At 37.3% G+C, this 26574-nt stretch overlaps 1 protein-coding gene across 1 annotated transcript in view; it reads right to left on the bottom strand.

Annotated features, from left to right (window-relative positions):
• LOC150085783 (cytochrome P450 3A6-like) overlaps positions 1-26574 on the bottom strand; it is a 75754-nt gene that overhangs the window by 30650 nt on the left and 18530 nt on the right. Inside the window, exons 3-9 of the mRNA XM_090374691.1 lie at positions 26453-26505; positions 24390-24486; positions 21012-21128; positions 18938-19175; positions 9316-9455; positions 3139-3280; positions 722-800 (exon numbers count right to left, since the gene is read on the bottom strand). Of these exons, the coding sequence (XP_090230817.1) occupies positions 722-800; positions 3139-3280; positions 9316-9455; positions 18938-19175; positions 21012-21128; positions 24390-24486; positions 26453-26505 (866 nt within the window). The remainder of the gene's footprint in view (positions 1-721; positions 801-3138; positions 3281-9315; positions 9456-18937; positions 19176-21011; positions 21129-24389; positions 24487-26452; positions 26506-26574) is intronic.

Genomic DNA, 26574 nt, shown 5'->3' with positions numbered 1-26574 from the left:
TAATAATTTACCAGTGGCTATTAAGTGGGTGCCTATTAAGACACATGTATTTCCTTTATTTTGTGTTATTGAGCCACAATAACACAAAATAAAGGAAATACATTTTGTATTTATTGTTGATTTTTATTCATACTATCAATTTGTACTCGTTTTTATATACATTTGATACTATAATTGATTAAATATTGTTTAATGTAGTTGTACTCATAAGTTAACAGAACGGAGCGACGTATCACTCTAAAAGTAGCTCTCATTGATTACATATAGCAAATAATCCGTGCCCTAGGGAAACGACAACTAGGTGGTTTTCTCTTACCAGTCGATGGCTGAATCATCCAAAGCATGAATCGCTTGTACAAGTTTCCAGTCGCAATGAATATCATAAGGAATTTATTAAAGGAAAAAAAAAGCGGTGATAAACTGAAATCATACGATTAGATGCGCCTCCACCTGATGTAAAAATTGTGAAAAAGCAAAGTTCTGGCCACTATTTTTGTTTATTACATAAAATAGAAAAATATTTAGTAGCCGCAAATTTGGAGATCATTTACTAAGTTAATATTTTAAAAAATCCTCACATTAAAATCAATAAAGAGGCCATATTAATGGACGCACTACGATCAGAGTAATCTATGCGCAAAAAAACCGTCCTTCCCATGGAAAACAGACAACACAAAGATATAATGGGGTTAAGCATCGGAGAATAACAACAAATACGTACCCGGCTAGAAACACAAGAATAGCATTTGAAACTATTTCATCATCTGTCATTACGTGGTCATCTTCCTTTACTGCAGTACCTAAAGGGAAAGGAAAAAGAAGCAAATTAGTTAACGTACCAATGTATTACATTTCAGGTGCCTTCGATTTTTTTTTCTTTTTCTGTGATTAACAGAAATGAAAAGTAAATATAGCTATCAAGTTATCAATTAGCTGCTAAGATTATAACTTCATGGAACACATAACAAAACTCAATAGTTTTACGTTTTCTAAACTTAGTCGTTCAGTTTAAACCATTGTATATTATTTATCACTATTCTCACATAAGCTTTTTAAGTCTCTCTCAAGTTCTTGAGTCTTACGTATGTTTAAAGCAAACAATACTGCATTAAAACTACGTTTAAAATGCTATGAATTTCTTTTTCTACGATTAAGAGGGGCAAGGGAAAAGTAGATAACTAAGTATATTGTTCCAATTAATTTAATTCTCTACTTTTCCCTTGCTCCTCTTAATCGTAGAAAAAGAAATTCATGCCGTACTTTATAATGAACGGCGCATTAAAAACTGTATTTCAGGTTCTGTGATAAAGAAAACAATCGCAGTATATTATGTAATTAACCTTGTTGTATAATAAATGTGCTTTATTTTATTTTGTGCTTCAGCCTCAATTTATTTTGAGATATACACAATTCTGCCCAATGTACATATTTTATCAACAAAAAAAATAATAACAACAATCAGCAATTCGAACTGGCATCACGAGACCCACAGCATAAAGTAAGTGAGGTTGCACTGCGAGCCTCAATGTTTCTACGAAGGATTGTCAAAAAGGGCTGAAAATCAAATGTTTGAGAATAACACTAAAGTAAAAAAGGTGATGGAACACCATAAAGGGAAAAAAATAAGTATAATGTACTCTCGACAGAATTATTAGTATTAATTTATTAATACTAATAATTTCCATATAAATTAATAATTGTTAATTTATTATTAATAACTAATATTAATCATTCTGTGAATGCATTATTCAGACGGATTGTTATTGTCCCAATGATGCTTTTTATGTAAAAACGGAAATTTGCAAGTAAAAGAATGATGCATTTACACTATATTTTTTTACTTACTGATACAGCAACTCAGACATATGTGATGACAAAGTTACTGGAAGAACCTTGAACCATATGTTATCGTCTTATCAAGATTTCTTGAACACTAAACGACTGTTTAGAATAGGTCGCCAACAGACAAAGAAGGAGGAAGAGACTTATTTTTTATTATCATGTTTTGAACAGAAAAAGGGTGTCATTTTACTTTCTATATACGTATAAGAGGAAAGGAAAATTACAGTAATCTACTGTACAGCTTTAAAATAATTGGCAAGCTATGCTGCTTGAAACATGTCAGTCTTTTTTTTCCGCTGTAGTATTTTCATGAAATGCTTAAATTGGAGTTTCATGGAAACAGAGTTAATTTTTTTATGAAATCTAGAAAAAATTAACATCAGTTTACATGTTTCGTCACCCTCTTTTGTAGCACAGTTGGTAGGATCGCCGTCCTCCCTACACCGGGTGGAAAAGGCCCGAGTTCGAATAACGTAGATGCCGGGAGGAATTTAATGGGTCTTTTCCACAACATGGCTGAGTAGTCGGGCTCAGGCGAAGTTAGCATGGTTTTCTCTCCCAAAACTTTGGGTTTTTTCGTCCAAAAACAGAAAATCGACCTCAGAACACACGCAATTTACAGACATATACACAAAGCAAGACGGACTTAGTCGTCGATGTTCCTAAAACCAACAGCATGTTTCGTCATTAATTGTTCTTGCGATTTTATTTTTTATTTATAACAAGATACACAACAGGTAACCATTAACAAGTGTCTGAGAGCAGAATAATGAACAGAGTTTATAACAATAATATGAAATCCAACAGGAAGATAAACATTTATATAGATTTAAACATTAAAATCATATATACGAAAGAGGTATGCATTAAGTTACCACTAAACAAATAATAATAATAATTTGTTAGAGTAAAGAAAATTAAAAAAAATAATAATAATAAACTACAATAATTAGATGAGAGCTAGTAACTTTGCAGTTTAAGAGAAGAGGCAAACTTGTGGATTGCCTCTTGTGGATTCATCAGTGATTGGGAGTTGTCAAAGAAATCAATGAAAGAGTCATTTGCTGATTCTGTTTAGTGAACTGACCATAAAGTCCGTGGTGGCAGAGTCAACGCGAAACGGTGTAAGGTTCCTGACTTGTCTACAAGATTTTGCCAAGGATATCAGACGCTTCATAAGTTCCAGTGATTACTTTGGCTAGAAGGGCGAAGTCAGCAATAATTATTGCTGACTTCGCCCTGACTAATTATTGCATAAAGTTTTATTTTAGCTAAACTATTTAATACCTAACTTACCATCTTTCAGGATTTCCTTCTTCTCAAACTGTATTTCAGATTCTTCTCCTGCAGTCAGCTGTTCACCTTTTACATTTCGAAAGTCTTTATCCGATACCTTCGCATCGATCATCAACTGAAGTAGATCCACACGACGATTGCTCTAAAATTCAAACACCATTTTTTTTTATGAGTATGCAACGAAACCGGAGTTACTCATACTTAAAAGTAACCCTGAAATCACGCGCAATAAAAAATAAATAAATTTTTGTTTATACATCGGGACGGCCGCATAGGGTCGGAGGGGTACAAGAATGTCATATTTAGCAGATACGGTGGTTTAAACAGTCAACTCAAAGCGTGTACTACCCTCTAATCTACCCACACGAATTACGACTCTGCCACGGGAGCTTTTCCCTTAAGGTTTACAAGGGGATTGTTAGAAGGTGAATTTAAGTGGATGGGGGAGCGTATAGTAAAAGGTATTTGTTCGAGATGAGACGAACAATCAGTAACAGAGTTTATAATATTGTAAAGAAAAAGAGATGATGGGAAAGGGTTGTCGTGTCGATCGAAGAGGAACGATTCAGAAACGAGGGAAAAGTGCATCATTGTTTCGACGCTGAGCGGCCGGAAAATTCGATAGCACGGGAGTTTAATGAATTTGATTTGAATTCCTCAAGTCTGTGAGAAAGATATTCCAGTTGTGGAGACCAAATAATATCACAGTAATCAAAATCAGGAAATATAAGGTGCTTGTAGAGAACTAACTTAGTTACTTAGTATTTGTACTAGCCAAATAGTGCAAGAAAGGCCTTTGATGCAAGAGTCAAAAACAAATACATAAGAAACAAAAATTAGATTTGTTTCTTATCTTTTTATCATGTAGTTACTTAGTTGACCTTTGAATTTCAACAAACTGTCATCAGCTTCAACCAGAAATTTGTTCCAACAATAAACGGCCCATTAGCTAAAAGAAAACTTCTTTCAATCTAATCCTCTTTCCCTGTAATTTGAATTTATGTCCCTAGCTGTGGAATTTTTTATAAAAAAAACCCGCATCCATTCGTTTTAATCCCTCTCAGAGCATTATAAACCTCAATTAGTTCCCCCTCTGACGTGCCTAGTTGCCAAGCTCTGCAGTGCACATAAGACTTTCCTGGTACGGTCGCCCTTTTGCCGATTTCATCCTGCGAGTTTCACTCTTTTTTACCGATGGGGCCTCCACACAGACACAGTATTCCAAATCAAATTACAATTGCCTTATACAGTGGGATCATAACCTCCCTATCTCTAGAAGATAATGTTCGATAATTCATCGATTGGACAGCATTGACTTTCCTGGTCGCCTGTTTACCCTTTTCAAAAACTTCTCACCGTATTGGGGGAGTCGTTAATGATCAATGTCAAGCAACGCTCCTTCAGGATGATTTGAACAGGCTTCAAGAATAGTCAGAAAAAAAATGGCAGTTATGTTTTAATGCAGCAAAATAGTGTCTTCCTCCACTGTTTTTAATTCAACCCCACCAGGTGTATAATTTATTTTGGGGTTGCTATTCCCCATGTGTAAGACTTTGTATTTTGCTGCATTAAAAACATAACTGCCATTTTTTCTGACTATTCTTGAAGCCTGTTCAAATCATCCTGAAGGAGCGCTACTTGACATTGATCATTAACGACTCTCCCAATCTTTAACGAAGACCGCAAATTTTGACATCGCGCCTTCTATCCCTTCATCGATGTCGTTAAGAAAATGAGAAACAATAGTGGTCCAAGAACTGATTCTTGGAGCCCCACTTCTCCCATTACACTAATTCATACTGTTGTAATTTCAATACGTTCCCTCTCATACAGTAATCTCTAAGGACTGAGCCAAATGCTTTGCTAAATACCAAATACACTATGTCAAAATTTTTCCCTACAATCCAGCTCATGAGTAATTATATCAAAATAGTGTACTAGGTTAGTTAAAGATGATTTTCCCTTAAAACACCATGTTCCTTCACAATACTATTTCTGTCTAAATGTCTCTGGATTGCACTCTTAGATGCCTCTAAGATTTTCCCTACCACTGAAATTAGACTAACCCGTTTGTAGTTAGACTTCAACTTCACTCTTAGATCCGACTTGTATGGCGATACGTTGACATTCCTCCAATCCAAAATAATTTCTTCCAAGTCCAAAGATTGTTCATAATTAATCTCGGTTCAGTACACTCTCTGGAAACCTCCCTCAAAATTACTGGGTATATGTCATCAACTAGGGGAGCCTTACTTGCCTTTACGTTCGAAGGTTTCTTATAAATGGTCAAATGTAATTTCGAAATCACTAATTTCACATGGATCAGTCTCACCTGCATAGCCTTTTTTCAGCATGAAGGGTCTTTCGTCAGTAAGGACCACAGCAAAATACCCGTTCAAATCATCAGCAAGGTTATCTAAGGCTTTGACTCGCCCAGTACACAAGGATCCAATCTGATTCGCTTTCTTCTTGTTGTATTCACATACATGAAAAAAATCTCATGTTTACATTCTTTGCTCTCTTAGCGATTGCTTTCTCACGCGAAATCTTGTCCTCTCTAACCTTATCTGTGGTAATATCACAGATCATCTTGTAGGCTTCAGTAACTATCCCATGCTATCTTTTTCTGCAGTACTAATCTTAAATATCGAGGAAGAATGCTTAATTAAGTCGAGAAGTTTGGATAGTTAAGATATAATGTGACCGATATGGCAAGAGGGACGAAGATCAGATCGAAATAAGACACTTATTCCTTTATTATACCAAGTCCTTGAATGTGTCAGTTCTTACAAAAGCAGAATTTCCAACATAATTAGTAAATGCTGAGGATGAAATTGCAGGATTCTAGCGGAAGCGACATAATTTACATTTCAATAGAGTCAGAAACAAGTTATTTTTTTAAGCCAGAGTGAAAGAGAATAGAGACAGGATTGGAATTCATTAACCCTATATATGGATAATAACGTAGACCTCTTTGAAGACTGATGGTAACAACCGTACAGAAGACAGAAATTGAAGAAGTCTGTAAGAACTGATGCTACACAAGCACTGCTTTTCTTGAATAAAAGAGCAGAGTGGGTATCAGAACCAGGAACAGTAAAATCTTCAATATGAGAAATATCCCACTGGATGTCATCAACAGCGAGGATTAACCTACCAGAACAGCCCTTTTGGTGGATTAGAAATGAGTCGATATCGTAACAATTCCCAAGAGTTAAAACCCCTTCACTTTGTGTGTAATTAATAAACTTTAAGTCTGATTTTTCATTATTTGGAAAACAGTAAAAAAATAAAATATATACTGGAAATTCTGCACAAATGAAAGCACTTTATGAAATTGTATCTGTCATCCACGAATATTCAAACAGACTCAATTCCAAACAGGTACAAATTGGGAATGCTCTACCTCACGGGCAGTTCAAAAAAATATATTACCCTTTGCTAAAGTAATAGCACATGTTTATCAACTTAAACTGAAGTCTGTACCCAATAACTGACTTTGGGTATTTACAGATTGAAGAAATTATTTAATACATAATTATCTTTGTGTTAACGCGTGGGTGAATGGAAAGGGACGTTTTATGCCTTTCGTAGTGCCCATGATACGGATGGAGCCAACAAATCACGTCACAAACTTACTTCAGTATGATGCCTCCTATTAGTCAAGGGATGATAATGAAGAAAAGGTGGGCAGTGAGTGCCCAGATATACCTTCTGCAATTCGTCCAAAGAAGTATTCCTGAACCACCCGACCGTTTTTTATGTACACTTTGCTGAAGATGAAAACACTCATGAACATCAACTTGATATACACGAAGTACAGCAGTAGTCTACGTCAAGGGATCCACCATTTTGTCCAAACCTTTATCCTTCTGAACCACATAAGATCACAGAAAGTAATTACCTCATCCCTTCTCGAACTGCCGAAGAATAAGACAGAGCTTCTGCCCTCGAGGCTACAACAGTGGAATCTTCTAGGTCATTCTAGAAGATTCCACTTGGAAATAAAGACTATGATAAATTCTATCAAACAGAAAGTGAGCTCACGTTGTTAAGGATGCTGTGACCTATTGGCAGCAATGAACATGAGGCACGAATGGCGACTATTTATAGACGCTTCTAAGGTTAGCCTTAAAGCTCTGTTATCACACAATGGAAATATGCTGCCTTCGATACCTCTTGCGCAAGTCGTCCTAAAGAGAAAAAAAAAAAACATGCAAACATGGAGAACATCCTCTTAGGTGTACACTACCAGAAGTATCAGTGGTAGATATGTGATGATTTAAAGGTAATCACCATTTTATTAACCGAAATCATTAACACCTGGAATGAACAACGTAACATTTGAACCTCTGGTAGGTAGATCCAAATAAAATTTTGCCTCCACCACTCCACATCAAACTGGGACTCATGAAAATTTCGTGAAGGCTTCGAATGTGAACAGTCCTGCATTCATATACTTGCAAGAGAAATTCCCAAGACAGTACAGAGAAGATTAAATGCAGGCGTTTAAAATGGTCCAGAAATAAGGAAACTTTTCAAAGACTAACAGTTCGAATGTGACCTTAGTGATAGCGAGAGATCAGCGTGTAAAGCCTTTCGACTCGTTTTCTAGGAAATGTTAAACCCGGGAACAACAGTTAGTTAGTTAGTTATTTGGTTTTTAGGAGCATTAGCAACTAAGGCCATATTGCTCCGGGATATGCGGTGGTCATTCCCTGACCTTTCCGCATCCTCTGTATTTGGTGGTGACGGGCTCGAACCCCGGTCTAATCAAGAAGCGTGTGCTACGCACTGCTGCTCCTTCCCACCTGGCTACGGAGGCGCCAAGGGAACAACAGAAGCTTATGGAAGATCTCATTATATCTTACGAAAAACTAGAGCGTAACATCATTGAAGATGCATTTCTTGCGCTCACACCTGGATTTCTTACCGCAAAACTGTGGTCGGTCAGCGACAAACGTGGTGAGCGCTTCCATCAAGACATCCCACCGATGGAACAAACAAACAAAAGCAAATGGAGTGCCACCATGTTAGCCGATTATTGCTCGATGGTGAAAATGGATGCTCCCAAGTTGAATACAAGCGAAAGGGTCCCATGTTTGCTACAGGTATGTTCGTAGCTACATCTTACTGCCATATAAGTAAGAAATACCTTGTAAAAATATTTTTAAAAAAACCTACTTTTTTCGAAAACAAGAGACAACTTGCCATTTTAAGCACTATTTCTGTGTTTAGCATCCCAAAATCTCTAAAGTAAACTCACACTCATGCCCGTAACAAGATATGACCAAAATTTGTTGTTCAGTGTCATTTGCTAAAGTTAAATTCGCGAAAAATAAAGTTAGTCACAGTTTTATTATTATTAATAAAATTCGGGTTATTATTATATATACATATTTTAACTAACGTCAACCAAGAGGATGCATAATGTATTTAAAATGAGGAATGGCATCATTTACTTTAAATAAATAGCAATAACTGCTTGAAAAAAAATACTCGAATCTATAAAAAAAAAAAAAAAAAAGCTTAAGAGAAACATTTGAATTATTTAACGAAAGGAAACCAAGTTACTTTCAATTATTATTGAATCTTACGCTATACAAGGAACTTGGTGGTAAAAGTCACATGAAATTCAGAATCAACTGACAAATGCCAGTTAATTCTCTGATAATGACCATATAAATTTTTCGTTTAGATTTAGTTTTGTTAAGGATATTGTTGGAGTTTCCACGTTGATAGAAGTAATGTTTAATTCTAACAGTTGGTAAAATCGCCGTCCTCCCCAAACCGGGTGGAAAAGACCCGAGTTCGAGTCCCATCGATGGCGTGAGGAATTTTTATGGATCTTTTTCACAATGCTCAGTTAGTCGGTGAGGTTAGCATAGTTTTTTCTCCCGGAAACTCGGGTTTTTTGCCCGTGAAACAGAAAATAGACTACAGAACACGCGCAATTTACAGACAGTATACACATTAAAGTAATTTGGCTATTTTTCGTGAATTTAACTTAGTAATAAATAGATTCTAAAGGGGCGTTCACAGGTGAAGCGACATCAAGGTGACGTCACTTAACTTTGTTTATTGGTAACTGAATTGATCTAGGCGGCTGAACTGTTCACGGTGGCGGATTTGAACCCCAATTGAACGAACAAGTGAGCACTACTCATAAATACTTACCGTCGGATTTTCTCTTCTTGACCTGAGGACTTCCCTGCAGGAGTCTGCCAATTCTGTCACAGGATATCTGAATTTATTTTTGATAGTTAACTGAACGGCGCGAATCAGAAGGAACACCTGCGAAAACTCCGGAAAAGAAACTGTAGGGGTTAAAAAGAATAAATAAAAGTAAGACACACACATTAAAGTGATAAGTAAGGATAACCTTCCCTAAATACTGAACACAGTAAAAAACAGAGGTTCTTATTATTAAATGGTAAAATAGCTTATTAATACCATCTCTTAGTAAATGAGTTAATGGATGGATAACAACAGAAAAATAATCAGAAAAGATAAAGTCTCTAGATTGTGGACCGAAATGGGTCTTGTGCATGACGGCCCACAGATTCTCTTGGGTTGAGCTGTGTGACTGTGTTAACTAGAGAAGTTGGGAAAATATTGTAATAGGGTATAACATTATGTCTGAAACAAACTTATAAAAGAGATTTCATGATAATTCTGTTATACACACAGATGTATAATATTGCAAGATTTTGTGCGTATTTCTACCCTTTTAAAATAATATACTCCAATTAGTAGAGGCATATGATGCAAGAAAGAAAGCTTACGCAGCATCAGTTAAAAAAAAAAACCACCTTCCCAAATATTTGTTTAATTCTGACTTGAGTTTATTTAAGCTATCAACTTCCACAGCAACAAATGGAAGTTTCTTCCAGCAATTAACTACTCGCTGGCTAAAGGCAAAAACTTAGGCACATCTATTCTACAACTGTCTTTCTACAGTTTGAATCATGCCCCCTCAGGTTTGTAGAGAAGAATCCCATCAGCATTAAGCCCGTTCAATTTATTCAGGGCCTCATGCACATCAATCAGATCGCCTCGAAGGCGCCTAGTCTCCAGACGAAGCAATTTGCAGCACTTAAGACTTTCTTCGTAAGAGCACACCTTTGTTCCTCTCACCAGTCTTGTTGCTCTTTCTCTGTACTCGTTCTAGCAACTCTACATCCTTCCTAAAATGAGGCTTCCAAGACCTGTACGCAGTGCTCAAGGAGTGGCCTGACCACTGACTTATACAAGAGAATAATCACCTCCTTATCACTGCTCGCAAAATTCCTGTACATCATTGACAAGATCCCATGACCTACTCTGGCAGCCTCTCTGCACTGCTCAGTAAACTTCATATCTGACTGCACAATTACCCCCCAAGTCTTTCATGCTCCACTACCCAGTTGGTACATTTCTCTGGGGGGTTACTGCTACCCATATGCAGTACTTTGCACTTGTCAATGTTAAACTTCAGTTCACGCTTCTCAGCCCATCTGCCCAACTTTTCCAGATCCTGTTACTGCTGCAACAGGATCTGGAAAAGTTATCACTACTGTTATTAACAACCCTGCGAACCTTTGTATCATCTGCAAACTTTCGCATTAAACTTGATAGGCCTTCATCAATATTATTGGTAAATATACAAAACAACAACGGGCCCAACACCGAATCCTGAGGGACACGAAAAATAATATTACTCCACGCAGAACAGTATCCACTGATTACCACTGTCTTCTCCCACTCAACCATCCTTTTATCCATTGTACCAAGTTGCCCTTAATGCCACTACTGCTCCAATTTGTATAGTTTTCCATGTTCAACAGTGTCAAAAAAAACTTTCCTGAAATCCAAGTACATGATATCAAAATTATATTTTTCATCCAGTTCCTTTGTTGTTGTTATTATTTGGTTTTTAGAAGCATTAGCAACTAAGGCCATATTTCTCCGGGGATATGCAGTGGTCAACTCTTGACCTTCCGCATCCTCAATTCACAAATGGGGATCAAAGGGTGACACCCTTTGATCCCCTTTGTGAATTGAGGATATATTTGCAAATCTCCAATCCGTGGGGCTTCCACTGAGTCCATGGAAGCTCTCATAATTATGGCTAAGGATTTGCTTACTTTCTTTGCCGCCTCCTTTAATATAACTGGATAGATTCCATCCACCCCAGATGCCTGTCTTATGTTTATCTTCAACAATTTCTCCTCCAATTTGCTCTCAGTTTTTACTAAATCATTTAACTCCCTGTTAGAGTCTGATAAACATCTGGCCCTCTCCTCCTTGAATAACTCCTCATATGTGAATGTATATGCAAAATACCCATTTAGTTTGGCAGCTATCTGAGAATGATCATCTACAGTGAAACCATCGATATCATCAAGTGGACCAATCTGATTTAACCCCCTAGTTTTAGAGTTTATAAGTAAAGTCTTTGCTGTTTTTCTTTGCCATAGATTTCTCATAATCGCTTGCCTAACCTCTTTTGTGACTTGATGATAGACTAGTATCTACCATAGGCTTCTGTGTCGCCTGACATTTTATATGCTTCCCATGCATTTTTCTTCTCTGCCACAAGCCTCAATTCATCTGACATCAATTTGGGTCTAAACCTAGAACAGTATTTCTAAGTTGGAACATAAAGCCCAGTAGCTTCCAAAATTACTTCCTTGAATGCTTCTCATTTGGAATTTGCTGTTTTAAACATCATCAGTTGGTCTCACTGCATAGAACTTAAAATCTCTGAAACCACTGTAGTTACCTTTACGAAAACAAAAAAAAAAAAAAAAAAAAAAAAACCCTCTTCCCTTTACTAATGTGGAATTTACTTAAAGATGTAACTACTATCAGGGGTACACCGTGATCACTGCCACCTAGTGGTTCCTTTATCTGTAAATTCTTAATGCATGAATCAGATCAAAAGTATTACTCCCTCTAGTTGCCTCCCGAACATGCTGCTGTTGAAAACAATCATCAAATAAATCCACAAAAGCCTTGCTAGTGTGTGAGTGACTAACCCACAAGTTCCAGCATATATCCGGGAAGTTTAAATCCCCCATTATAAGATAATTGATTTACTAGTCCGCTATTTCTCTGTATAATTGTTCACTGTTCTCATCAGAGTCATTAGGCCTATAACAAACTCCTACTCTCATTTTTGCTTTCCCAGTGTTTATGTCATATCAAACTGACTCAACGTTGCACTGTCCACCCATGTCAACTGGATGCACTTCCTTAGATTTTCTGTGTTCCTTAACTAACAGCATAACCCTCCTCCTTTCCTATCGTTCCTGTAGACATTGTACTCCCCAAATTCCAATTCTGCATTCCTAATATCTGTGTGACACCATGTCTCTGATATCCCAACAATATCCGCCTTTGATGTCTTAACCAGCACTTCAAATGCATCAAATTTATTTATTTACTAGAAATACAGATACAATTTTACAACCATTCAATAGGTCACCCCTGGGAAGTAACGTTTAATTATAGAAGTCACAGAACAGGCAAATGGCAGCATACAGAAGGTATGTACCCTTGGGGACAGGTTGACTGAACACATTGGGATACGAAAAATACAAAAATCCTTTCGCAAGTGGTGGGACGTTGGAACGGTGTTCAGGGCAAAGTGACGCATAAACAAAATGAACTGGCGAAACGAAACAAGTTCGAACAGCTAACGACCTGTTCTGTTTTTAACCCTTATTTCAATGTAACAGGAGTTTTACAGGCGTGCACGAATAATGGTGTCGTAGCAGGTGCTCGAAATGGGTCCCGCGCATCCTTGAATAATCACTTGCTCGTCTCGAGATATTTTTTGCAGGTTCGGTAGAACATGCATGTCAACGGTACTCGCTGCAGCAAGAAAGTGGACCAGAAGATCTTTCAGGCTGGTGAGCTGAGCTGTGTGTGATATACATGCGCCATCAGATACACCTCCCCCCCCCCCTCTTCAGAGAAAGAAGTCCACTGGTTTCCGAACCGAAGGAATAACCAATCAAGCGATGAGTTTAGTCAATCAGAGGAACCCCACACAGCCAGACACCGTGTAACCTTTCTTTCAAAATGTAAAGGACCTCCATGTTAGATCCGTCGCGATATCTCCTAGGGCACATTCTCCAACAGATCACACCTTCCGTAAGAAAACCGCATAATTCGCTAAGGGAGAAGTTGTAGAGCCAAAATACATGCCTAGCTGATTCGATGTTCATGTCGACGCACTGCATAGCGAATTTTATCAATCGAACTATGGTTGTTCCTAAAGAAAAAGGATTCCTCATCTGTCTGTTCAGCAATCTTGGGACTCTAAAGCACATGCCTGATAACCCCATTAAGAGTCTCAGGCAAAAAAAAAAGTTGTCCCTGGCAAGCCTCCTTGTGGCTGAGGGTGGGGTCAGGGGAAAAGGTGTCCCTTGTCCCCTGGCTGCTAAGTCGCCAGGTGCCGGCACTCAACACAACACGCACTTGCCGGCCCTGGCCTTATGTCTTTTGAGATTCTACAGCGGCATATAGGAGAAGCCCAGGAGACCACAATTAAAACAAACACGCCTTGACCTTCTCTGTCCAGTATGCCGTTGCGGGAAGGAGGATGTCCACTGTGTGTATAGCATTGCAGCAGCAACAGGTCGAACACAGCTTGAACGGTCCGGTTCAAGTAGCATATTGGTTTTAATCACTGTCCTCCTCACACCAGGTTCGAATCCCATCAATGACGTAAGGAACTTTATACGCTTTTCAATCCGTGGCTGAGTTAGTTGGGCTCAGTCTTCTGTCCATGTGTATTATAACGGGTTTCAGACACTCCTCCAAGATGGCGGTGTAAATTTCTGCATTCACCGTTCCGTTAATAAACTTAATTCGCCTCACACTTTTGCTTGCTATGCAACCCCAAACCATCTGACCGGCGGGGAACTTTACAGTCGGTGTTATGCAGTCAGGATGGTAGCCAGGTGGGCAGAAGCAGTGCGTAGCACTCGCTTCTTGATTAGACCGGGGTTCGAGCCCGTGACCACCAAATACGGAGGAGGCGGAAAGGTCAGGGAATGACCACCGCATATACCCGGAGCAATATGGCCTTAGTTGCTAATGCTCCTAAAAACCAAATAACAAACAAACATGGGCCAAAAGTAGGCATACAGTACTGATCGGGTCATGGCATTTTTATTTTTTTAATTATTTCTTTTTAGGTTACAGGTAATAAGAAGGATATTTTAACACTGGTGCTGACCAGAATTTGTATTACTGTGTGTCAGTTTCGGGAACAGATTCCAGGAATGTTGCAACGTTTATGGAGTACATTTGGAGCACCTAAGAGACTAAACATGACTCGATCAGTACTGTATACCTACTTTTTGCCTACCCTGTCCCTGCCAACATACCTACTTTTGGCCCACCTGTCCCTGCAAACCTTCGTATCAGACGATACGAAGGTTGGCAGGGTTGTTAATGACAGCAATAACAGTACGCAACAGCAACGGCATACAGGTCTGGAGGCCTCATTTTAGGAAGGCCGTTGACCTGCTGGAACGAGTACAAAGAAGGGCAACGAGATTGGTAAAGGGAACAAAAGGTTGCTCTTACCAAAAAAGGCTCGAGTTCTGCAAATTTCATTATCTGGAGACTAGGCACCAGTGTGGTGATCTTATTGAGGTTTTTAAGGGCTTGAGCAAGTTCAATGGTGATGGGATTCTTCCTCTCTCTCAAATTACGCACTTTCGGGGCGATAAATTCGAATTGAGGAAAGACATTTGTAGAATAGATACGCGGAAATTTGCTTTTAGCCAGTGGTTCGTTGATTGCTGGAACCAACTTCCATCGGTCGTTGTGGAAGTTTATAGCTTAAATATTTTCAACGAAGAACTGGACAACATTTTGGAGCAAATGAATGGGTGAAATGGTAAAGTTTTATTTATTTATTTTTTCTTTTGCTGATACTGAATAAGCTTGCTTTCTTGCATCATTTGCCTCTACTATTGCTAGTAGTAACACATGTTGGTACATTACTCTGGGATTACTGCTACACATGTGCAGTACCTTGCATTTATCAATGTTAAACTTCAATTGCCATTTCTCTGCCCATTTGACTAGCTTTTTTAGATCCTGTTGCAGTAGCATACCGTCATTAACCACCCAGCTGAACTATATGAGATGCAAATTTGACATTAAGCGTGATATACCTTCATTCATCAATACCATTGATAAATATAGAAAACAACAATGGGTCCAACACCGAATCCTGGAGTATTCCACTAATAACCATAAGTTTACGAATGGCAGTGTCTCTTAGTAGTAGTAGTGGTATGTGATGCAAGAAAGCAAATGTATGAGCTTATGCAGCATCAGCCAAAAAAAAAAAAAAAAAAAAACCACACCATTCCCTCCAAATGCCTGTCCAGTTCCTCCTTAAATTTATTTAATCTATCAACTTCCACAACGACAGATGGAAGTTTGTTCCAGCAATTAACCACCCGCTGGCTAAAGGCAAATTTCCGCACATCTATTCTACATCTGTCCTTTCTTAATTTGAATTTATGCCCCCTTAGGTTCGTAATCTGAACAAGTGGAAGGATCCCATCAGAATTAAGCGTGCTGAACCCATTCAAGGACTTATACACCTCAATCAGATCACCGCACAGGTGCCTAGTCTCCAGCCACTGCAATTTGCAGAACTTAAGCTTCTATTGATAAGTGGATCCCTTCATTCTCCTCACCAATCTTGTTGCCCTTCTCTGTACACGCTCAAGTAAATCTACATCCTTCCTAAAATGAAGCCTCCAGACCTGTACGCAGTACTCAAGGCGTGGCCTGACCATTGCCTTATACAGAGGGATAATCACCTCCTTCTCCCTGCTAGAAAAATTCCTATATATCATTGACAAAACCCCATGACCTGCCCTGGCAGCCTGTCTGCATTGCTCAGAAAACTTCATATCTGACTGCACAATTACTCCCAGGTCTTTTTCATTTTCTACCACCTTAAGTGTAGTACCACACAGTTGGTACGTTTCTCTGGGATTACTGCTACCCATATGCAGTACTTTGCATTTGTCAAGGTTAAACTTCAGTTGCCACTTCTTAGCCCATCTGCCCAAATTATCTAGATCCTGTTGCAGTAGCACACTGCTATTACTGTCATTAACAACCCTGCCAACCTTTGTATCATCTGCAAACTTCGACATTAAGCCTGATATACCTTCATCAATATCATTGATAAATATACAAAACAACAGTGGACCTAACACCGAACCCTGTGGGACTCCACTAATAACATTAGTCCAAGAAGAGCAGCACCCATTGGTTACCACCCTCTGTCTTCTCCCACTTAAACAACCTTTTATCCATTGTAGCAACTTACCCTTAATACCATTCTGCTCCAATTTGTACAATAGTCTTCCATGCGCCACTGTGTCAAAAGCTTTCCTGAAATCCAAATATATGATATCAAAATTGTTTTTTGCATCCAGTTCCTTTGTAACCACATCATAATATCCTATCAAATTTGTCAGACAAGACTTTTCCTTAACAAACGCATGCTGTGTCTGAATTATTGCTGCAATCTTGTCTAGATGATCCTGCAATGCATCTTTAACCAGCGACGCCATTATTTAACCCGGATTACCAATTGATTACCAATCTCTCTTTTCCCACTATTTAAACATCCCGTTATCTGTAGCAGTAACTTGCCCTTAGTGGTAACACTGCTCCAATTTATACAGCAATTGTTATGTTCAAAAAATATCAAAAGCTTTCCTGAAATACAGGTATATGATATCAAAATTATTTTCTGCATCCAGTTCTTTTATACAAACCAGTTCTTTTATATATAACCACATCACAGTATCCAACCAAACTGTTCAAATAAGATTTCCCCCTAAACAAACTCGTGATGTATCTCACCTATAATTGCAGCTTTGTCAACGTGGTTCTGCTTTACTTATTTTACCAGCAATTCCATTATTTTGCCTGGAACAGAAGTTAAACTAACAGGTCTATAATTAATTGTGTCGTCCTTTGATCTACCTTTGTGAATTGGGAAGACATTCGCACATCTCCAGTCCGAGGGGACCTCCTTGATTTGAAGGATGCTTTCATAATTATGGCTAAGGATTTGTTTACTTCCTTCTCTGCTTCCCTTAATATAATTGAGTAGATCTCATCCACCCCAGGTGCCTTTGTTATGTTTAACTTCAATTTCTCTTCCACTTTCCTCTCAGTTATTAAAAAATCATTAAGCTCCATGTTAGAATTTAATGAGCATCTGTCCTCCACTTCCCTACAGAATTCCTCATGTGTGAATTGTAGATGCAAAATACTCATTCAGTTTGTCAGCAACCTGAGTAGGATCATCAACAGGAGAGCCATCGATATCAAGTGGACCAATTTGATTCATCCCCTTCCTTCTAGTGGTTACAAAAGTAAAGTGTTTGCTGTTTTTCTTTGAATCCTTCTCCAAAGATATCCCGTAATCTGCCTTCACTTGCTTAACCTCCTGTGTGACTTGACTGCCAACTAGTTTATATCTACCATAGACTTCTGCGTCGTCCCAATAATTTATATGCATCCCAGGTATTTTTCTTCTCTGCTACAAGTCTCATTAGTTCGTGTCACTTCCATGTAGGCCTATACTTTGAAGAATATTTTAGTTTGTATGAAAAGCCTAGTAGGTTCCATGATTAATTCTTTAAAAATTCTCTCACGAATTCTCTAGGAATATTGGTTTTCAACACAAACCAATATAAAAAAAATATTTAAAAAAAAGAATTTTGTTTTAGTAAAAAATTCTCAGTGGTTAGCGTCGTTTCCCACGCATGTAAAAAAAAAGATTTAGATTAGAAACACGGGTCTTTATCTTTTTTTTTTAAACACCAACTACGTAGTTTTTAAACTACGTAGTTGGTCTTGGTGAACGATCAGTTGGTCTTGGTTTTAATGATTTTATCTCTATGAAACTCCAGTTTCTTCTTCAGGAAACAGCAAACCGACCAAAAACACAAGCAAGGGCGGACATAATTTAATATTAAGTTTTGTCTTCGGACTTTCAAACAACGTTTACCACTTTCGAATACCGGAACTGCTCAAAATTGGAAGATCACGTTCAATTTTCAACATGACTCAAATACTTTGGGGAGCAAGAGCAAATATTTCCGTTTAATTAGAATAGAACCATTTCTTAGGGAACGTTTTGATGGGAAGTCCGCCAGTTCAGCATCCTCAGCAACAAATGAAGAAAAAACTAATGTAGTAAGGAGAGTTTAAAACGAATTATTACATTAGTTCTTTCTTCAAATTTATCTTCTCTTTTGGTGTCCTCATTTAATGATTTTACTCCTATGAGGTTATTTACGCATCGTGCTACATCTGAATATCAAGGTTTCCAGGTTCAAAAATGAGTCGAAAGTGTTTAATATAAAGATTTTAACATCTTTCCTGTTAAAAACAGATTCATGTAACTTTCTCCATCTTCGAGTTGAGTATACTGTTTCGTTAATGTGGACCACTTTTTTATGGCTGCCTGTGACCCAGGGTCAGCCAATCATGAGACACCTTTTGCCGTCTGGGCCCCATGCACTTGCGTGTTTTGGGGAATGTTGAAACAGATCGGGTACACAATAAAGTTAATTGAAACATAGGGATCACGGAATATGGCTTTATTTCTTGACCAATCAAGAAATAAAAATCAGAAGGAAAATTGTACACTTCTTCTGAACATAAAATATTCAATATACCACGTTTTTAATCACAGGGTTGATGATCAATTATTTTCAGAAGAAATCAGTAAAGTTACCATGAAACTTACGTGTAAGAAGAACGATCAAAGATTCAACGTCGAGTTTCAGAAGTACTCTGGCTGTTCTCAAGAAAGGATCATTTGGATTGCGTTGAACATCCGTTTTAATACCGAATGCCGATCTGCCAATGACATCCATAGTCAGACCTTGGTACAGTGGATATATGTTAAATGGTTGTTTGCTGTCTGCTTTAATCTTCATGTTTTCTAGCAGAACTTGCACAGCATCGGTGATTATTGGAGACATCTTTAAAAAAATAATACTATACTGAGTGCAACTAACAAAAAAATATATTTTAAGTAATTAAATACTCAAAAGAATAAACAATGACGTAAAATTTAACCGTTGCAGTCTACGCGAACCAACATCCTCTGACCTGCTACCTAAAGGAACACTTAAGAAAATCTAAAACTACCTCGCAACGCAACTTCAATTTAAAAGATACCGATTTCAATAGCTCAACCACTTAAGACACGGATTGTTTTTGTGAACTAAATTAAACATACAGGCTAAAAAGATAGTCCCCACCACCCCCCACATTCGCAATTCCATCGCCCAATAAAATGGCAATTCAAATGAATCTAATGATAAATATACCCCGAGGAGGATATCTAAATTCTTGAACCTCAGTTATTTTTATGACTCATTCAACCAAACAATCTGATTCCCTCCAATGAAGATGAATAGCTAACGTAGATGAGAAAGCCTACTTCCTTTCCCAACTGAGGTATTTTCTAAAACGAAAACCCGACTTTCTGGTTTTAAATAAGATTTGTAGACAGACAGTTCAGTAATATTTAGTTTTGTAGATTGTATAACTTTTAATCTGTAATATGAACGAGTTAAATGAAGGTGGATCAAGTTGTATAGTACGAAAAGTATTACTGACATCATTAAAAACTCTTCAAAAGAAATTTTTAAAAAGTATTTAAACCTGTTTACGCCGATTAGAAAGGTATATTGTTGTTTCTGCAACCATTGTCCTAGTTTCGTTTAGTCAACATACAATTGCGAATTAACTGATCTGGACTCTATGGTGAATGAAAGAAGAAATAAATATGTAAATTTATTCATGCATTGAATTGATATTTAAAAAATTATTTTCGTAAATTAATACGCAAAAGAAGCTAACTCATTCGAGCAAGAGCATCAAAAAGAAGTGCAGAGGTAGAGCAGAAGGATAAAGTTGAAAGTACTAGCGCTCCACCTTTTTTTTTTTTCACAAGGAGAGAATTACATGTATTACTGTATCTACACTAGAATTATCTGTAAGATTTAATATTGTACCCTTTGATACCGATGTTGGTCTTATTATCTGACAAGGAGTTATGAAACTGTTGTGGCACGAGATGAATCACATCTCTCTCTCAAGAAATTAGTTGGTTTACGCAGTGCGTTGCATTTCAGGCACGAGCAAAAAAGCATCGACTTTGATGCGCGAAACGATAAAATTTCTTATCTGCGTATCCTTCACATTTTTCATTCATTCCTCCAACCAATCGGTTCATCGCAAAAACAATATCCAGTACTTGTACTTCAATTCAGCTACGTATATGGATAACCGAGTGATATATAAAAAAAAAAGGAATAATAATAATTGCCGGATTTCTATTGGTCCGATTTAAATGAAATTTTGGAAGATCTGACAATTCATTCTAACAGAGCAAAATTTAAAATTTCGTGAAAATCTATTCACTAGAAGTCGAGAGTTATTAAATGTGGGCGGACGGACAAATGAATTATAGTTGCCGGATTTCTGTATGCCCGATCTTCATGATATATGGAATGGCTCGACAAACCTTTCTATAAAGCCGAAACATAGAATTTCATTAAAGTCCGTAAAATGGAAATCGAGTTCTTACATGAGGACGGACAGACGAACATTGAGAAAACAATAGGCGCTTATGCATATATGCTAACACGTCTAAAATAAACTTATCAGCCGATCACCTTATCATTTATATATAGTGAAAATGCAATATTTCAGTAGACCTAAATGCTTTTTATTCAGTGGAAAATTTATTAATAAAATAGAAAATAAAAATGATTCACTAGTCAACGAGGTTAAATAATTGTACTTACCAATTTCATTTTACTTGTTGTAAATGAAGGGGTTAATATGGTTCTGACTTCCTTCCACCGTTTGTTTCGAAGACGGACCAACATTTTTCGGAAAGCCGTGGGAGTAGAAAACGGATTCTGATGTACGAAAAAAGAGTTAAGCTAAAGTTGAGGTTTATAACACAGGATGGGACACTTTGCATTTTAATAAGCAAGAACAATTCAGAAGAGTACAAAATAGAACATACTTATAATATAAAATATTAAAATTTTACAATAATCTAAAGTTAATATCCTTAATGCTCAAAATGATAGCCGATAAACAAGTATTTCTGCCTCACTTTGATAAAATATTAGTCCTGTAAGTCCTGCAAATGGGGTTCTCTCTCTGGAATCTTCTTCTTCGCAGCATTAAAACTACCCACTCGCTGGAAGACAAACCACACACTGCAGATTAATCAAACTGATGGCCCGCATTAATGCAACGAGTATTTTAAGTTTTTAGCCAGAATTAGCAAATTTAATTTTTTTCCTTTGAAATGCTGCTGCTCTTTCTTCATATGACATTCAATCTTTATCCCCAATTTAATAGCCTTTTCGTCACTGTTGTGCAACACATTTTGACACTCTTCATCTTTAATTCCATCTAAACCCATAAGAACATCGTCGACCTTTAATAGGTTTTCCATTACTATTCTCTTCTGTACTTCAATCCACATTTCAGCCGAATTAGTAGTTTTAAAAACTATTATATAAGAAAGTTATTATTAAATTTAAGTTATTATTACTAATTAATTATTAAGTTATTATCGCACAGGGTGAGTTATAAGTCGCTCTACCATTTTAAATATTCATAAGCTGAAAGATTTAAAAAGATATTTTTGTAATTGTTTTGTTTGGTGCAGAATATATCGAAGATTAACATAAACCATGTCAATTTTGATATTGCAAAAAAGAATTTTAGTTGTGAAACTGTTTTACCAGAACCAGGCCGTTAAACGAGCATTTTGAAGAAATGTGAGAAATCAGGTAGAGTTTCAGACCTTGTTGTCTGTTTCTGCAACCAATATCCATAGGGTACGCGAGTTCTTGTTAAAAAGTCCACAAAAATCATCCAAAAGATTGTAATCGGAACTGAATATTCCTCAGACCTCAATAATTAGAATTTTAAAGGCTTACGGTATACAGTGAACCCTCTATAGTTACACACTTAAATGAGGATGATCCCGACAACAGATTACAATTTTCAGACATGCTCAAGATGTTTAAAAAATAATAATAATTTCGTTAATCCAATCATATGAAACATGATGATATGATTTTTAAATTAAACGTTCATATGAATAGGCATAATTGTGTTTACTGGGCTACTGACAGTCCCCATGTTGTTATTGAGCAAGAATTGAACCTTCTTGGACTGACTGTATGGGGTGGAATTTGCTCGCAATGTCATAGGGCCTATTTCTTTGATGGAAATGTTGAAGGTCATCTTGCAAATGCTCAAGAATTTTGACTGGCCGAAAATGATTTGTGCTTTATGCACGGTGGTGCACCTGTCCATTATTCCTTAATGGTGAGAAGATTTCGGATGAAAAATTCACAAACAGGTGGATCGAATGGGGCCCAATTGATGGCTTGCGCGATCTGCCGATTTAACGGCCATGGATTATTCTTTATGGGGACATTTAAAAGATAGGGTCTATGCTAGGAAACCTAACTCCATTGAGATGATGGCAACAATATTTACAGAAGAATATGCAGTTATTGACGGGCGATTATGTTTGAAAGTTTGTCAAAAGTTAAAAAAAAAGACGTACTTCTTGTTTCGAGGCACAAAACCACCACGTTGAATAAGCAGATGTAAAATGAAATAGTTAAAAACATTTGAGTATTTTATTAAATGTTTACATTACTGTTTTATAGCCTCTTTGTTTTCTTTGATATAAGCGTATACAGCTGATTGCCTAACACAATGGTTGCGATATGAGAGCTGTGGTATTTGAAAGGTCAAAAAAAAAGCACCTGATATTGCTGTCGCAGCTTGATAAAATTTCATCGGAGGTTTGTGAAGGTACATTATCTAACCATAAGAATGACATTGTTTTCATTTAATTCTTCCTTTTGAATGCTTTTACTTCTTTTACAAAGTGAAAGTAATATGATCTTCTGCGCCTCTTACTTACTACTCCAAAATCTCATCCCTCGAATAATTACACCCTCAGCAAGTTATAAGATAATATTCATTATGAAATTACTTAAATGCCAATCTCCAGGTAATTCGCCAGTGGGGCAAAGACAACTTAGTTGATTTCAACCCTTCTAAAACTCAGTCTTGTCTTATATCTCGCAAAAAGGATTCTTCTGCTCCTATGCTTATCTTTAGTGACACTCCGATTTCTAGGCAAAATGATATATCTCTTTTGGGGATTACCCTGACTTCTAATCTCTCTTGGCACAAGCACATTACAAATATTGCTTCCTCTGCATCTAAAAAACTTGGTTTTCTCTTTCGTTCTCGGCGTTAGTTTTCTTCCAAACAGCTGCTCAACTCTATATAAATCGCAAATGCGCCCTACCATGGAATATTTTTCCCACATCTGGGGCGGTGCCTCCAAAACCTCTCTCAAGCTTCTTGATTCCATTCAGAAGAGGGAAGTTAGGTTAATTAATGATTCATCTCTAACAGAGTCTCTCCACTCGCTTTCTCATAGACGTACTGTTTCTTCTGCATACCTCTTCTACAGATACTTCCATGGGCACTTTTCTTCTGAATTGGCTTCTAATAATTCCGATCTCTCTTTCAAAACAGTCCGAACACGTGCAGCCAACAGCCAACATCCATTTACTGTCCAACTTCAAACTCACAGAACTAAAAACTTTTCATTTTCCTCGTTTATTCATTGAACTGCCGTTTTCTGGAACAATCTTCCTTCATACGTATTTCCTGAAAATTACAATCTACAGAAGTTCAAGTCGAATGTCAACAAATATCTTCTTTCGTCTTCCCAACCTCCAACCCAAGCATGATACTATGTACTATAGGTTCTAATACCGCTCGTGTTTGGGGTTTTCATAAAAAAATAAAAACTTCAACCACAGACAAGACGTGCCATTTCCGATATCGAAACACCCATCGCTCGAGTGCCACAATCATGCCGATTTGAAATCCGTGATATCTTTATTACGTCTCATAACTACTAATTTAGTGCTTCGACTTGCACGACCAGATGAACGTTACCACTGCTCTAGCGTACGAAGCTGTTCGGCTTTATGTACTGCCATCCAGGTGGCATAGTCCATTACTAATGGGTGGCCATCATTTAATGATCACTGAGTCTATATACAGTACGCTTCTCTAATGTTTATAGCACAGAAGTAAACTAAACAACAGCCACTTACCGGACGATTAATAAAAGTATGAAAATCTCGAACTTCTATCTTCTTGAGTAACTCCGGATCTGTTATAATTAGTATAGGGGTGATGCCAGAATAATACCTGAAAAGAATAGACTATTGTTGACTGTTCAATCTAACAAATTTAGTTAATGTACGCAGTGCACTGCATTTCAGGTAAGTTAGCAAATAGTAATAATTCATCATTTATAACAAAATATCAAATACAAACTTCATATAACAAGATACAAAAATACTGAAGTCAACCCACCAATTTGAAAATTTGTTACAAAGATTCCTAAAATATTTTAAATAAACATTGAAATTTTTAAATGGCTTCGAGTTCTTGATACTTGGAAGTCCAGAGTTTATACGCAAGTTCTCAACACACCTGAAAGCTAGGAGTCTATATACCCGAGCCCACAGTTCTTCAAAAAGAGCAAGAGCCCGGTCGACTTGAGATTACCTTTTTAAAACAATATCAGAATATTAGGCAATTGTAATAAAATATTAGGCAAGATTTTTTTTCTCCTTTTTTTTTTGTGTTACTTTTGTTATAATAACTATCGCTCTACAGTACAAACTATGAAATTATGCAAATCTGATATTTCGAGCACATACCTAATACAAGAATATTCCCCATTTTCATCTCTTTCCAACAACTATTTTGAGAGATCCAAGGCCCCATTCACAAAACTATTTTATAACCATTCCGTGCAATGTTCTCGTGTCATCCTGACTGGTAGGAAATATAAATCACAATGACAGCAAATAAAGGAAATTTATTGGAATTAAGCCAATAAACCCAATACGTCACAACTTGAACAAAATGAATGAGAAAAGTCTGTTCTCCTTCGTAGGTGAGAAAATAACCCGGTGGCGCAAATATAAAATCTCAGGGAGATAACAGAACACTGGATCCCTTAAAATTCGCCTATGGGAAGGGGGTTGTCGAACACTGGAATAAGACGCCTCGCAAAGTGGCAGGGACAATGCGTTTGACTAAGTTCAAAGCGAATTTGGGAAAAGGAAGAGCATGAATATTCTGACTTATTTTATTAATTTTATTATTTTTATCCGATGCAATATTAGTAATATTATTACTAAATTCGCTTCTCTGTATCCAGGCCCGATGGAAGGGATGGGAGAGGAATAGGGGTCTATATAGTCGAGCCCACAGTTCTTCAAGGAGGGGGAGAGTCCGATCGACTTGATATTAAGCAACTCAATTTTAATCAACAAAAAAATTATACAAATTTAAAATAATAAAATTTTATTAATGTTTTTATCAAATTGATTTCTTATATGATAGAACTGACTTTTTTTAAATTTCATATCTACATGTGGACATATGCAAACATAAGAGGCACGGTCTATCTTAGTCCTAAGCAAACTAGGCATGCGCCTATGGCCCACTGTTTGAGGGAACCTCTAAAAAGGTAATGGACACAGCCATTATATCCAGTAGAATGAGCATGAGCGCTCATGTTGCCGACCGGGCTAGCCGAGTGGGTAAAGTACCTGCCCGGCAACCCAAAGGTCGCGGGTTCGATTCTCGCCTCGGGCTTGGATCAAAGTACTGCAAAAACCTTGGGAGGTGCAATATGGCCACAGAAGCCGATGCGCCAACAACTACCAAATCAAAAAAAAAAAAAAAGCGCTCATGTTCCTTATAAAATTTGCAAATAAAATATACTTTCAAATTGCGATTTGTAGATTATGGTAAAGTGGTGCGTGCCGCCGATATGTTCAGATTTGCATATATTTCCTTAGAAATCCTGATTTTGGATTGTAGCGTAATTTTTATTATTATTAAAGTAAAGTGTAGGGCCCTCAAAAAACATTTTGCCTAGGGCCCGAATTATCCACAGATAAGCCCAGAAGGGAGGCTATGTGAACTTTGCACAGCGGCAGATTAGTTCTCGACACCAATGCTTGCATCATTTGGCCTTCCTAATACTAACTCAATTCCCTTCTGAGAACTGTGATAAATCTGTGCGTTCATATTTAAATAACTTATTTCGCTGTGTGATCATTTTCCTTCAGTAATTACCTATCCATGCACTTACCCTACAACACGACCGTATCGTTTCACCCATTCTTTGTGACACTGAAGCATTCCCTGCGAGGGAAAAAAAAAATCAGAATTAACTTCGTTTTAATTCAATAACCAAATTATTCATAAAAGAAT

Source organism: Mastigoproctus giganteus, chromosome 5 (assembly GCF_048544385.1).
Source record: "Mastigoproctus giganteus isolate SK-2022 chromosome 5, ASM4854438v1, whole genome shotgun sequence".
Lineage (NCBI taxonomy): Eukaryota > Metazoa > Arthropoda > Arachnida > Uropygi > Thelyphonidae > Mastigoproctus > Mastigoproctus giganteus.
Note: the sequence above shows the minus strand (reverse complement) of the source record. Positions and strands in the feature narration are given on the sequence as shown.